General features: G+C 39.8%; 2 protein-coding genes across 20 annotated transcripts in view; both read right to left on the reverse strand.

Moving 5' to 3' along the window:
* The window catches only part of dst (dystonin), a 96,866-nt gene that overhangs the window by 47,438 nt on the left and 34,311 nt on the right, over positions 1-15,117 (reverse strand). For all 19 annotated transcript variants that reach the window (XM_046401702.1, XM_046401704.1, XM_046401703.1 and 16 more), the window contains 23 exons: positions 13,855-13,948; positions 13,592-13,746; positions 13,036-13,504; positions 12,814-12,942; positions 12,572-12,649; positions 12,318-12,479; positions 11,954-12,058; positions 11,664-11,759; positions 11,461-11,586; positions 11,215-11,367; positions 10,958-11,112; positions 10,694-10,820; positions 10,327-10,510; positions 9,462-9,619; positions 9,186-9,364; positions 8,883-9,021; positions 8,603-8,796; positions 8,340-8,502; positions 8,178-8,261; positions 7,882-7,989; positions 7,695-7,793; positions 1,548-1,694; positions 47-135 (listed from right to left, as the gene is read on the reverse strand). In XM_046401702.1, the coding sequence (XP_046257658.1) occupies positions 47-135; positions 1,548-1,694; positions 7,695-7,793; positions 7,882-7,989; positions 8,178-8,261; positions 8,340-8,502; positions 8,603-8,796; positions 8,883-9,021; positions 9,186-9,364; positions 9,462-9,619; positions 10,327-10,510; positions 10,694-10,820; positions 10,958-11,112; positions 11,215-11,367; positions 11,461-11,586; positions 11,664-11,759; positions 11,954-12,058; positions 12,318-12,479; positions 12,572-12,649; positions 12,814-12,942; positions 13,036-13,504; positions 13,592-13,746; positions 13,855-13,948 (3,393 nt within the window). The remainder of the gene's footprint in view (positions 1-46; positions 136-1,547; positions 1,695-7,694; positions 7,794-7,881; positions 7,990-8,177; positions 8,262-8,339; positions 8,503-8,602; positions 8,797-8,882; positions 9,022-9,185; positions 9,365-9,461; positions 9,620-10,326; positions 10,511-10,693; positions 10,821-10,957; positions 11,113-11,214; positions 11,368-11,460; positions 11,587-11,663; positions 11,760-11,953; positions 12,059-12,317; positions 12,480-12,571; positions 12,650-12,813; positions 12,943-13,035; positions 13,505-13,591; positions 13,747-13,854; positions 13,949-15,117) is intronic.
* On the reverse strand, positions 1,690-7,619 carry LOC124065858 (desmoplakin-like). Its single transcript, XM_046401705.1, has 2 exons — positions 4,134-7,619; positions 1,690-3,933 (listed from the first exon to the last, which is right to left on the reverse strand). Exons 1-2 carry the CDS (start codon positions 7,122-7,124, stop codon positions 1,864-1,866), a joined length of 5,061 nt encoding a protein of 1,686 aa, XP_046257661.1. The 5' UTR covers positions 7,125-7,619; the 3' UTR covers positions 1,690-1,863.

Raw genomic sequence — 15,117 nt, forward strand, 5'->3', positions numbered from 1 at the left:
CAGTGGGTAAAGTCCACAGCATATCAGTGATAACAGCTTGACTCACTTGTCACTGTGTTTGTTCAGCATCATTTGGGTAGCCCTCAATGCTTCTGCAATTTGTTCCTTCTTAGTGACCATTTCCTCGACAGACACCTAGAATATTAAACAGTGTCATATTAATTCTGTATGTGCAGTACAATAACTCTAATTTACGTTTGTATGACTACATTTTGAGTACTTATTAATATAATAATAATAATGATAATAATAATAATGATGATAATATTGTGCTCACACAGGAGAACAACCTAGAAGATTAAATTATATTTTTTTCACTGCACAAAGGGTCATTTCTGAGGCTATATAAATACTTTATTTGACTGCATTAGAATGTTCAAATACACATTGAAAGATGGTTTCATAATTGGATAAAATAAAATAAAATTAACTATAATTTGTGTGTGTGTAAAATGTGAAAATATAATAATAATTTAATATGTAAATTACAAATCTACAAATACTTAGTATATACTAAGTACTAATACTAATACTAAGTATTTATTTGTACTAAAGTCATTCAATCTACTGGTATTGCTAATATAACAATCAAAGACGTTATATATGCAAATACATCTCTCCTTCACTGCGGTGGCAACACTTAACTAAAGTGTCAAGTGATCATAGACTTTAAAAACATCTATTTATAGAATGGACTGCTTGGATAATTTGAAATAATTGACTAGATGTGGATAAAGTGGAGCAAAGCTGTATAAACAGAAAACATTTTTAAAGCATAAACTGTTTCCTGTCTATACAGCTTTGCTTCACTTTAATTATTGATTTGAGCTGGCCACAGAGATGTAAAACAACTTACATGTGCATAAATAGAGAAGTGTAAAATAGCTCAGTGCTCTAATGCATGTCACGTTACCATTGCACATGTAGTGATAGTGTGACCTTCCTGTCACGCATCTATCTGTGCTTTTTTTATTCTGTTACAGTGGATAGTTTGAATTCTGTGAAATTATCAGTTACCTATTCCTTCAGGATCAACAGATTGCTTCTGAGCATAAAGCTATCAACAAATGAAATGCTTTTGCGATACAAAGTACACAAAAAAAATTCTTTTGTATTTCAATTGAATAGTGTCAACTTTGGACTGTATGTATATTGCATATTTTCACAGACAGGGACATAAATCTGAAATGACCTTTTGTTGTGAAATATGAGTGCTTGTGCAACATTTGGTGTTAGTGATTGAGTTGGAGATGACTGAAATAATCAAATATTTCATAAAATCCAAAATATTAACCATGCTGTTGTAAGTCATGTGAACAACGGGGATGACAGAGTAATTACATCCACTGCCTGTAGTCTAAAATATATAGATTCAGTGAATCAGAAAGCAGATGGTGTGTTTTATTTGAAATTATACACTGTGACAGCAGAAGTCTGTCATTTTGATTAGAAAAATACCATCAAACCAAAGCATCTCTTATTTACAATAAATACGTGGCAGCACTTGAAAACACGTTACTACATGACAAACAATACAAATTATTTACCTGGGGCTTATTAGAAGCATCTGTGTTGGCATTGCTATCTTTCAGAGTATTCCCATAATTGTTTGGGTTCTGTTTCATATTGGACATCCAGTGCAAGAGTTTGCTAACTTTATCATCATGCTCTCTCTTCTCCTCATCAACAGATCTCTAGAATCAAAACAGATGGGTTTTTGACAAGACTGTTAACTTTGTTACTGGAAAAATACATTCTTAATCAGACTAAAATCAACAAAGCTCAAGAATCACAATCAGTTGCATCAACCACTGTATTAAAACTTGTGTAACCACAAAACAAAACAAAAAAAAGCATCAGTATTTATTGCTGGTACGCCAGAACATAATGAAATGTTGATTTGGCTCCATAACCATGAATTCTGGTAGCTTCCAATAACCTTAACCCTGTGTGGCAGTCATATACACTTCTTTCAAGTGCCTCCCTGAAGGTGATTTTTCTCTTTGTCTTTGGACAGGTGAGGCATTTGGTGTCGAACTTCTCATCCTTGAGTACAGAGGCAGTACCTTTGTCAACAAGACCACTCTGAATGACTTCTTCAAGTGAAACTCTGTCATGAGTGTCAGGGTTTATCAATCCTCCAGTCAGGAGCTGGAATTCGATACAGCGATGGCCAGCATCTTTTGGGATGAGATTTTCCTGAAGGGCCTGAGAAACAGACAGTGTCTTTGAAGTCTTGGAGTGAACGATGCCACTGAACGCCTGTTCAAACTGCTGGAGCTGTTGACTCAGTGCTTCATCTACTAGACCTCTTCTGAGAGCCTCAGAGAGAGTAACTTTCTCCCCTGAAGAAGGGTCGCAAATTCCTCCAGTGCAGGCCTGGGCCTCCAACAGCCGTAAGGCAGTGAGTCTATCAGTAAAGCCCTGTTGAAAACCTTGGAGAACTGACAGTCTCTTCCTACGAGTGACATCCCAGAGACCAGCAATGGGGCTGTTAACATCTTCCACAACAACCATTCTTGAAAATATGATGTCTGCAATTTCATAGATACTCAGAAACCCACTGCGATAGCGTTCAAGCTCAGATGAGTCAAGAAACCTCTGACTTAGAGCAGACTCAAGACAAAGTTGTCTGCCACTTTGCATATCAGTTATGATGTTACGCGGGCTTCCAGTGGCATCAACTACCGACTTTTCCTGCCATTCACTTTCCTGTTGCGACAGAAACAGATAAATTCTCTTGTCAATGTGCCTCGCCTTAAATGCTTCATATGCTGACATTTCAATGCCATAGCTGCTGATGACAACAGACACCCTATGAGAACTAGTGGGAGAGGTGTTTGTTAGATGTCTCTCACCAAACGGGAAAAGAAACACACCACCATCAGCGTCATAAAGGCATGTCTTCAGTATTTCAGAGTAGTATGCTTTCTGCCCAGTGTCAGGGTTGTGAAAACCTCTAGGGTTACTGACTGGATCATACAGACTCTGTAGAGTCTCCTTGTTCAAGAGACCCTGATCAGAAGCAATGCTAGCTGGCACCCTGAAACCAGTCTCTGGGTTGATCAGTCCTCCACTGGCTACTTGGACCTCAAGGATCTTCTTGCCTTTGTACCTATCAAGAATCCTTTTCTCCATTGCCTGAAACACAGACAGCTTTTTGCCAGCATGGATGTAGCCATCAACAGCTTTCTCAGCCTCTATCAGTTTGTCATTCAGCCCTGTCTCTATAATACCTTTTTCCAGAGCCTCATCGACTGAGTGTGTTTGCCCTGTGGCCAAATCTGTAAGGCTTCCTGTTGCAGCCTGGGCTTCCAGAAACTCAAGAGCATATGTCTTTGCTAAGAAGCCCTTCTCGGCAGCCTCTAGGAAGGATATCTTTTTCTTGCTTGACTCCACATAAACTCCAGCAACAGTTGTTGGTTTGTCAACATACCAAGCAAGTGATGTTTGCAGCTCATCTACTACGTCCATGTCCAACTTACTCAAAGCTTCTTCATCCAGGAACTTGAATTTGATTAAGTTTTGACTACTTGTGCTGCCTTGGTGTTCGGGAAGCTTTTGGGAAGTTGAATATATCTCACTTAGTTTTCCGTCACTGTCTCTACTTCTCCTCTCTGAAGCGTGGACAGTTTCACAAGTTTCCATGATCTGGTACGTTCTTGTCTTAGTGATACTATGTTTGTCTGTTAGGTCACACAGAGCCATGTAACCACGTGTTGTCACAGACATGTGCTCATCAGGTTTGAACTGGCTTTTACTGGTTACATTCTGCATGTCTTTTTGTAGGATAGCAGAAATTTGATCAGTAGACCTATTCAGAGCTTTGTTTGTTGCTGAGTCGTGAAGGCTTTGGCTTTGAATGACTTCCATTTTATCTTGTTTGACTTGTTTCAGTCCTTCAAGAATGTTTTCTTTCCCCATTGTTGACATCTGTAGATGTGACAGTGGAAGAACTTTTAAGTTACTGCTGACTACAGTTCACTGTTATAGATAAATACAAGTGCTAAATATATATTTAAATATATATTTTAAGAAACAGTAAAAAAGAACTGAATTAAATTTCAATATACTGTAACTGTAAACAAATATGATCTTGTGTTGCGGTAATGCTGAATTAGCATCATGCATACCTCTGCAGACACTTTCATTTTGAGAGGCTCATCCTCCTGGTTGCATTTGGCACTTTCAAATGAGGGCACCATCCTCTGCATCACTGTATGTTCTGTCTTCAGTGAAACAGCCTCATTGTCTTTCCCACTGTGATGACTTCTTTCAATTAGTTCCTGTTTGTTTATCCTCTGGTTTTCAGTCTTCATCTTAACCCCAAGCGTCAAAAGTTTTTCCTGAAGACCTTTAAGCTCTTTGACATACAACTCGATTTGTTCCCGAAGAGATCTGTTTTCATTGTCCTTCAGTGTCAGTTTCCACTCACTATCTGTCAGCAGCTGTTTAAACCTAGCTGACTCATCTGGCCTTTCATCACAAAGGCTTTGCAAAGCGTTTATTTTTGAAGTGAGTTTAAGTTTGTCTTTCTCAAGTTGGGCCATTTGTGATTTCGCCTTTGAGAGGTCATGTCCAAGTTTTGTTCTTTCTTGCTGAAGTTTGTCCAATTGGATTTGCAGCTGCGGGTCCGGTTGTTGCTTTGTGTCCACAGTGGTTTGATACACTGTTCTAATCTCTCTCACATCTTGTTTGAAATATTTGTTAAGCATCTCTGCTAATTCTGTGATATGAGATGGCTGTTTTGACTTCTCACTTCCACTTGAGATTTCAGATTGAAGTAAAATTAGTTTTTTCTCTATTTCAGTCTGCACTAGCAACAACTGTCTCTCATAGCCCTCTTTTTGAAGTTCTAGCTTACTTTTCAACTCCTCTAGCATTTTCTTGCACTTCTCAAGTTGTTCTTCCATCTGTTGAGATCTCAGCTGAAGGACAGAGTTTTCTTTTTGCTTTTGTTCAGCTTCTGCTTGGGCATGTTGTATCTTTTCTTTTAGCATTCTGACTTCAGATCCCAATGAAATGCTTTTCTCTAGTGCCTCAGCTTTCTCCCTCTTAAGAATCATGTTTTCATGTTGCAAATTTGATTGGGATTTGTCAGAACTCGACATTACTTCTTTCAAAGTTACTTTATTTTTTTGAAGTTCATTCTCCAGCTGCAGTATTTTTGAATCTCTGGCTTTTCTTTCTTTGGTCTCTTTAAACAATTCATCTTGAGTTCTTTGAAGGGAAGAACTTAACTCTGAAAGTTTAATATTCAAGCTCTCTACTTTCATTTCTGTTGCTTTCTTGTCATTCTGAAGAGCATATATCTCCTGTTTTAGGTTTTCTGTGATTTTCTCTGAGCTGCTGGTTAACCCTTTAATACTGTGCTTACGTTTGAAAAGCTCGTCTTCTAATGCCTTCAATTTATTGAGATATTTTTGACACTCAGCAGATTCTTTTTGCAGTTCTGCATTTTTTTCCATCAGCAACATGTTCAAATCCTTAATTTCAGCATTTTGCATGTGGAACTTTTGGTTTGCAGAGCTCCTCTCAGCAAACACTGACTTCAGCTCTAATTTCAGAGTTGTTATTTCCTTCTCATACTTGGAAATATTTGAATTGAGTGTTTTGATTATGTGCTGCAGCTCAGTCATCTTCTTTACCTCTTCACTGTAATCCTGCAGTTTCATTTGGAGCTCATGGAAGGTCTCAGATTTCTTATTTAGTTCCTCTTCAATAATTCTAACCTGTGATCTGGTGCCTTCCGCCTGAGACTTAAAAATTTTTATTTGTTGATCCTTGCTCTCAATTTCCACCGTCACCTGATCAAGTTTAGATTTTACGTTCTTCAGATTCCTTTCCATCTCCATATTTATCTGTTTTAACTCATCTACTTTTTTCTGCAATTGGGAAGTAACTGATTCAGATTTCTGGAGTTCTTCTTCGAGGTTTTTACATTTGACTTGTGATGCTGACTCAGCTGACTTCATTAATTCGTTTTCCTCCTTGGCTGTTTGAAGATGCTGCTTGTAGCTCTCTATCTCACTTTTTAAGGACTTGATCTTTTGCTCAGAAAATGACCTCTCCTTTTCCAGTGACTCAATTTGGATTTGAAGACCTTTAATATCATTGTCAGATGAGATGTTTATCCTTATCAGCTCATTACATTTAAACTTCAGCTGATCTATCATTGTCTGCTTGGAAGCTACCTCCTCTTCTAAGTTGCTAATCTTGTAAATATTTTCATTCTCCATGGAGCTTTTCTTATGCTGTTCTCCCTGGGCGATCTTCAGCTGTTCCTTAAGCCCTTCAACTTCAGTGCTTTGGAAAAAAGCATTTTGTTCCAATGAGGATTTTACTCTTTGGAGAGATCTGATTTCCTCTTGAAGTTCACTGATGGATCGTTTCATATTCAGTGTTTCCTGTTGGAGATCATCTGATTTCTGTCTCATGTTATTTCTTTCACTTTCCATGTCCATCTGCAGTTTCTTCAATCTGTTGTTGCTGTCATCCAACAGCTTCTTGTAACTTTGTGCTTTCTCCTCAGCCATATCTACTCTTTTCTGGGCCAAGACTAGTTCCTCTAGTTTCTGCTCCAAAACATCCACCATCATGCTGTCATTTTCTCTAACTTCAGATGCTACAGGCTCGAAGTTGACTGTTGACTTACTGTCATATTCCAAAGGCTGCTGAGCCAGATCATTTTTATTAGCCTGGACTTGACTGTGCAACTGTTCCTCATTACTTTCTTCCATGTTTATCTTTCTCTGAAGTCTGGGGCTGTGCTTCTTGAGATCCTGGTCATCATTTGCTGTTTTTAAGAGGTCCTCTAGTTTCCTCTGAGCCAAAGTCCACTTGGCCTCTGACTGCTCAATTAACTGTTTTGCGTGACTTAATTCCTGCTCACTGGTAACTTTGTCTTTCACTGCTATTTCTAACTTGGTGCAGTACTGATGAACGTCATGTTCAAGCTGTGATTTCTGAAAGGTTAGATCGTCAATTTTCTTCTGCTGCGTTTCTACTTCTCCTTCCAACTTTTCCAGCTGTGCTTGTCTTTCAGCCAGCAAAGCCTCCTGTTCCTGGACCCGTTGCTTAAGTTGACTAATCTCTACTTCCCCTGCAGCTTTTTGGAGCTCCATGCTTTCTGTCCTTTTTGCATTCTCAACTTTGTCAAAAGCCTTTCTGTTCTATAATGCAAAAAAATAAGTCATCCACTGTTTGGATCCATTAGAAATCATAAAATAAATTCCATGAACGTTTCACTTCTTACCAGAATATCTTGCTTCTTATCAAAGTAAACTAGAAAAATCTCTCTCCTCCCAGCAACTCACCATCACCAGCAATAAGCAGTTAGTGTACATGCAGACGTGCTCTGCATTTGTGCATTTCTTTTGCTTCTTCTGCACAATGAGGCAAATACCTTTGCACATGATGAACTGTCAAGTCAAGAACTCAGATAATGCAGATAAGGACTATAAACATACAGGTATTTTTGCCTGTTACATTACTTAAAGATTTACGTTTTTTTAGTAATGTAATGAATTATATTTACATAAAACAAAAGACTGAGTAGCCATGCAAAGAAAAGAGGGGAAAGCTAAACTGGAATTATACATTAAGCACCCACATAGTCCCAACAGTCTGAAATGTGCTGCATAAGCCACTGTAAATACAGAAAAACAAGAAGTGTTCAAATATGAATCTCTCACCTCCTCGTCTTCAGTTCTTTTCAGTGTTTCACTGGCAAACTTCACATATTGTGTAATGAGAGTCACAAGAGCAGTGTAGCGGGTTCGGAGATCCATAAACTGTGTAAAATTAAAGAGACAAAAACAAATATGTGAACGGAATGTACTCTACACTCTACAGAGCACCACAGTCAAATTATAACTTCACCTCCTGCTGAATGGCATCAGAGGAGCTCTGCATCCTACGTTTCTTGAGTGGGGACTTGTGCTGCGAGTCAACCATTGCCCTGAAGGTCATTAGCTGAAGTTCATAATCCTAAAAAAGAGATTCATGACTGAGGTTACAGGGTTGTTTCGACAGCAATTTTCATTTTAGACGGTCTTTTGGTTTCTGCCAAACAAAGCTGAAAAAGAGGTGACACAAACTGCTAGTTTCATGTATCAGAAAAAAAATGTAACACAAAATTAATTTAGGAATAAATTGAAGAACTGAAAAAAACCAACCTTAATTGCAGATGAGTACTGCTCTGAGTACTTCTGACACTCATCAATTCTGCTCTGTTTTTGCTCAATTTCAGCAACAAGGACCTGGAAAAGGAATTTAAAATATTTATACATCCAAATGTACGCTGCCTTTCTCACTTTGGAAGAGAAAACTTGTCCTACCTTCTGTTTATTTAACAGCTCAGCCAATGCCTTGCTATCTTCAGGTTTGTTTTCTTGGGCCTTTAGCTGTGCTGCTTCCATTTCTGTGATCCATTCATCAAGACTGCAGTAGGAGTCTCTGTAGTGTTTCAGAGATTTGCTGATACCATCCAGGTCTCGAAGTCTGTAATTGAATGGTTAACAATAATGAGAAGTACTTACACTTGTAATACTTGCACACAAATGTTGAAAAAAAGATCCTGCAAGAGGTGAATAAAACTAACCTGCTATCGATCTGGGAGTGAATGTTTTGCCATCTCTCACTCAGCTGATCAGCTTTCTCCTTGTGCCAGTCGAGGTCAAAATCGCGTTCGTTATGTGCCTTAAACATGCGGTCACTGATGACGCGTGCTTTCTGCAGTTCGTCCTCCATGTCATGGAAAACCTCCTGCTTCTCATCTATCTCTGTCCTCCATTGCTACAACGAGAGGGAGGAACGTTGGCTCGAAATGAACTAAAAATGTTGCCAATGTTGGTGAAATGTTCAGTCCAGTAGTGTATTACCTTAAGTGTTGATATTACGGCCTCAATGGACTTGATGTCAGAGTTCATAGCATCTTCCTCATAAAGTTTGGATTCGTAGGTCTTAACTAGGGCCTCGGCACTCTGGCTGTGCTTCACCACCAGGCTCACCGTTTTCAGTCTGGAGTACAAAGGAAACATATTTTTGATTCAGGTAATTTCAATACAAATACAGCATATATATATATATATATATATATATATATATATATATATATATATATATATATATATATAGTATATGCTACTATGACTACTGCCAGGTCATAGAAGAGACTGTCTTACTTGTCCATATAAATGGAGGACATGGAGTAGATTTGGCTCATGCTCTGAACGAGGACGGTGAGTTCAGACGAAAGTTTCGGCACAGAAGGAGAACCTGCAGCCTGTCTGAGGAATAGCTCACACTTCTCCTTCATAACATCAAGGTCTTCCTTCAGTTTATTCAGCTCTGCTGTTTTCTTCTGCAGTGCAACATGTAAAGGAAAAAAACATTATTATAATAACAATGCCAGTGAGTTCTTGAATATATCAAAAGATAATTGACACCCTGATGTGTACCTCATGCTCTGTGATGCGCTGCAGACTCTGCTCCAGATCGTCTCTCTCCAGCGGTGTGCGAAGTTGCCTGATCAGGTGTTCTTCATGGGCCTCCAGATGCATCCGGAAGTTGCGTATTTCTGAGATGTAATGATTGTAGACCGACTCCTCGTGTTCCTCTGTTTAACAGGAAAATATAATCAGTACAAATAATCACATAAGAACATAAAATATGAGACAGACAGGAGAGTTTTCTTGTATTTTTTAAAAAATATAAAAGTTTGCTTACTTTCAAAAATCACACATATTTGATGAGCATGATAAAAACAACAGGAATGCTGAACCTTAAATGCTGAACTTACTCTTGGTCTCGCACTTTAACAGCTACAAAAGTGCACCTCTAGGTGGTATCCTTATCACAGTTTAAGTCCAAGCAGGACCAGGTACAGTGTGGCTCAAACAGTTGTACTTTGTACACTTTTAAGGTGAAGTCATACTCAAATCAGGACATTGGTTTCAATATGAACTTATTTTAGAAGGGGGGGGGGGGCACATACATATACAGATCCTTTAGATTCATTATTGTTTATCTCAACAGATCTGTGTGACATCACAACATGATATAGTAAGTATTTTTTCTTTCCCCAGATGCCTCCTGTGCTCTATTTAAATCCCATAACTGCACATTAACAACATGCCAGGGTTAGCTTCTCATTCACAGAAAAGCAAAACGCAGAAACTTTATAATTCAGTAAAACACCATAATTCCAAAGGCAAGTTGAGGCTTAACAGGCTCATAGAGCCATGTGTTTCACTCATGGTGTTGTTTTCAACACAGACCAGTCGCTCCTTGTTGGGAGGGACGGGAAGGGAATGTGAGCCTTGCCTCTTTCTGCAGATCGAAGTAGATCCTGGTAGTACTCCTTGCAGGCCATGACGTCTCTCTCTAGCTGGGTACAGTCTGCCACTGTGAACACCTCGGACTCCTCGCTGTCTTCCACAAACTCGTCGAAGTGAGACTGCAGGTTGCTCAAGACCTGCTGATGCTCACCTGGTAACATGGTCTTTATCTGCAGTGTTTAGAGTAGTAAAAGTAGAAATAAGACAAATATTTTGTCTAATTTACATATTTATTTGTCTAGAGTGAACTAAGCCTCATTATCAGAAATGATTATCTGCTGATGTTCTCAATAGTGATCAATAAGAGTCTTATTAGGAAAAACATCAGTCATAATTCATAATTCATAACATACCGAGGCCACATTCCAATTGCGGATGGCTCGTATGTCATCTGTTAGATAATGCCAAGACACCACACTCTTCATGTTGATGTGGGAGTGGTGCCACAGTGCCAGGACATTCTGGTATAACTGCTCAGTTCTGGAGGAAAAACAAGAGACATAAATTATTCATCACAGCAAAGTTGAGTTCCGCATTCAATAACAGCCAGACAGCCAGACAGAATAAACTCTGAAGTAAAGGACAGTCCAGACACAAAATGAATCCCGGGATCTCACCTTGCAGCCATATCAGCAGCCTCTTTGTTGGGTGGGGGCACAGTGAAACACACAGAGGGCACCATGGCCTCATTCCCTGATGGATTGATGACTTTCCACTTGGCCCGGTGAGAGTTATTGGCCAACACACACTCATCATCTTTATATATGGTAATCTGAAAGAATTGTGATAAAGACACAGCACAGAGTTGCTGTTAACCTTTAAAATAATCCAAGATTAAACATAGTGTAATATGGTAAAGAAAACATCTGTGTACCTCAATCTGACGATAATCACAGATGGCTTTAACAGGGATGGAGGATCTCAAGGGGCTTTCGGGGTTCCTGGGCCTGAGCTGCACAATATTCTTGGCTCTGCCCACTAACCCAGCCACAGTGCTGCGGTACTGAAGAAGCTGCTCTTTCTCATCCTAGAGACACACCATACCAAGAAAACAAAAGTTGTTCTCTTCGTTTTCTTTTTGGAATATGCACATTCACTTCATGTCTTTCTGTCAGTTTACCATGGACTCCTGAATGAGATCTTCCAGTCTGTGTAGGCTGCTTGTTTGATCACAGCTGTATTTTCTTTGAATGGCATCTTGCAGGTTCTTAAGGTAGTCCATGGACTCTTTGGCATCGCTGAAAAACTGCACAGGGAAAAAGAGCGAGAAATTAGACGTGATAAACAAGTGCACCATGTGCTCAAAAACGGGCAGCAACCCACCTCAAAATAAAGAGCATTCTCCTTGAGATGCTGTTCTACACACGAGCAGAGCTGCAAAATCCAGCTCCACTGTGTCTGCATGGCGGCTCTGTAGGCCTGGAAGAGAGACAACTCAGAAATAAAACGTGACGTCCAGGTATAATAGCTGGAAAATTACAAGATTACAAGACTTTACAATCTTTTCATCACTGTGGGAGCTGAATACAGGGTGGAGACATTATTGCTACATTAAGTTTTGGATCTAACTGTCACACAAACCACAGAGCTGAGTGTACAGAAAAAGGGCTTACTTCAATAGTGAGCCTGGCTGGGTGGTTCTTGAGCATAAGGCGTTCTGCCTTGTCCTGCACGGACTTGATCGCATCCTCCTTTTCATCCAGCTCCCTCATCAGGTCCTGTATGGAAGACATTAGACTGAGTATCTCTGGCATCCTGCCATGGCAAAGAACCAGTCACTCTCACACATTCTCATATCCTGTCTCACAGCGCTGAGTATGAAGTTAATCGTTCAGGCAACAGTACACAAATCCCTTCAGTGAGATTACTGTTCTATTAAACGAACCAAATGAGCTGCCTGAACAAGCTCTTATTATTCTGTGTGCATGGACGTTTTCACAGATTAAGTTACAGTTAATAAAAATAACAAAAACTAACAGCATGGTAGTCTCTTTTCTTGGAGATGCTGCTGTTGCGATCACTCCAGTCGAAGGCAACCTCCTCTTCCTCCTTCTCGTTCAGCCAGATGAGCTCCTGAGTGGCCTGGGACACAAAGTCATGGAGGCTTTCCAGGTGGCTTTGTCGCTCTCTTGAACAGCTCTGAAAAGAACAGGCATTCGTAAAAGTCAGACTATAAAAGCACATTTGTCATTTACAGCAGCACAGTTTTAGATTAGGGACAGATCACTTACCAACAGTCTTTCGTACTGCTTCTCTAGTTTGTTCAGTTTGTCAGAGTAAGTTATTTTCAGGGGTATGTTCATCTGAATCTGAGGGAAATAAAAACATCTTTCAGTTTCTTTTCTCTGCAAAAATACCATTTTAATTCACATAGTGACGTTGGGGCAGGCTAACAGACTATACTGCAGACGAACATTTAAGTTGTAGATTATGTTGCATTATAGGAAACTGAGAGGAACTCCAAAACATTTACCTCACTCAGCTTGGCTTCTTTAAGACTCATTTGAAATTCTTCAATCGCTCTATGCACACTTTTGTGGTTCTCTAAATGTGTTTCCACACTTGGCAAATCAGATCCCCACTCTGAACGATCTAGCAGCAACTTTAAAACAGAAATAAAAAAAAGAAATTTGAATACTGACACAATTATTTAAAGCTACATTACATTATAAATGAACTGATGGTGATGACTCACCTGCATCTCTTCCACCCAGTTGAGGAGGTCCTGAACAAATTTCATGTTGACTTCTTCTTCTGTCATGTTGGGGTCCGTCATTGAGGATTTGAGTAAGGGCTTGCGGATCTGCATGTGTTTCAAATGCCTGAGGCTGCCTGGGTCCATGCTACCACCGCTCCCCATGTAGCTCTGGACTGAAGCGGGCTGCAGACTGGGAGTCAAGGCAGGGGTCAAGGATGGCGTGAGGCACGGTGTAAGGCTAGAGGTGAAGGTGGTCCCAGGGGTACCTATCCCTCCTGGAGTGAGTGCAGGAGTGAGGGCTGGCGTCAGGCTAGTATTGATGTTCTGCGAGAAGCCAGAGTTCAGGCTTTGTGTGATGCCTGAGATCATCATTTTGGTTTGTTCTGTTGTCAGGGTACGACCTTTGCTGTACACAGAAGAACACTCTGCTCTCAGGGCTAAGAGGTCATCCCGAAGTTTTGATACCCTGTGATAAAAAAGGATCAACAATATGAGATATCATAATTTGAGAGTGAATTTGGTCTGTTATTTTTGCAAAGGATATACTTTGTACCTCTGGACAAGTTGATCTGTAAAGGGGAATTTGCCATCAAGAAGAATCTGGATGTCCACCACTTGCTGTCTGAGGATATTCTCACACTCCAAAAGGTAGCCAGCAATCTCAGCTTCATTTAGGAACTGAATCCCAGACTCAAGACGTTTTGCATCCTTAGCAGAAAGAAAGAAGAGACTCAAAAGTCATGAACAAGAAAATACGCTCTGTGTCAGTTTATCACCACTTATTAAGTCAACACACATTACAAAAAAAAGACTCACAGACTGCAAGGCAGTTCTTGCCAGCGCCAGCTTGTCCTCCCCGTTAACACAGTCCCGCTGGACCCTGTTGGCAATCTGTTGCAACATCTCAAGTCTAAAAGAAAAAAAGATGAACTTTTTTAGCTGTTATCACTTTAATAAAAACAAGCACCAAGCACACTGCAACCTCACCTGGATCCAAAGGCAATGTTGTTATTGAGAAAGACTGAGTTGTTGATTTGTAAAGGCTCAGTGAGGACGGTGTCATCGCAGCCAAAACTGCTGAAGCTGCTGTTGCTAACAGATGAGACCCTGCTCAAATAGGCCATCTTACTTCACATGGTAAAATACTGCTGCTATTACCAGCCTCTCAAACATCCACTGTTACATTTCTCATCCTAATCCTATCTCACAAAGGATCCCAGCCTCAAGCATCCGCATGCCTAACTTGTGGATCTGTTTTCAACTCGCTCATATTTATAGCAGCACAGCCAGGTGAGGAGTGTGTAAAATGAATCTCACTCCGGAATAATGTGCTGCCCTTAGGGGATAAAAATGAAGTAGCAGGTTGAGACAGTACACCTTTATATGAGCTGAGACTGTATAAAGCACTGCCAAACTGCTGTAATTGCTGTTTTTGCCAGTTTTCACCACACCCAACATTAATGCAGTAAATATCCAGTGTTTATAGACCACAGAGGCAGGAACTTGTCTAAACCATTGTCAACAGTGAACTCCAAAGGAGTCCAAAAGATGAAATTTAAGTTTCCATGGTAATAAGATTTACTGTAAACAAACACTGCTAGAAACACAGAGCTCCAAAACCTGACTGAACTTGCCATAAGAAAGCAGTCACTCTATAATATATCACAAAATATCTTCATTGCAGCATCACATCACTAAAAACTCTTGACCCTTAAGCATTTGCAAATTTTTGCCATTTTACAGTAACTATATGACTTTGTTCGTCAACTGCACCTGAAAAGCACCTCCTTATTTTTCCATCATTTAATTTACTTGTTTTGCACGTGTTTGCTGTTCAAAAAAATCACTTGATCGTCTGCTACAGCAGAAGTAAACTCAACTTTATCATATGCAAACAATGCACTTTGGCTACAGTAAATCTGATCAATAAGTATTGTGCACAACAGCTCATAAACATGTTGAGTAAAACCATATGATAGTTTGCAACAGTTTGTTGAGGGCATTTCAACTGTAATGAGACAGAAAAAACAAAACTCTGACATAAACGCCGACCCTCACTTTTCACTTTCAGACATTAGT

The sequence above is a fragment of the Scatophagus argus genome, chromosome 10 (genome assembly GCF_020382885.2).
Source record: "Scatophagus argus isolate fScaArg1 chromosome 10, fScaArg1.pri, whole genome shotgun sequence".
Classification (NCBI taxonomy): Eukaryota; Metazoa; Chordata; class Actinopteri; family Scatophagidae; genus Scatophagus; species Scatophagus argus.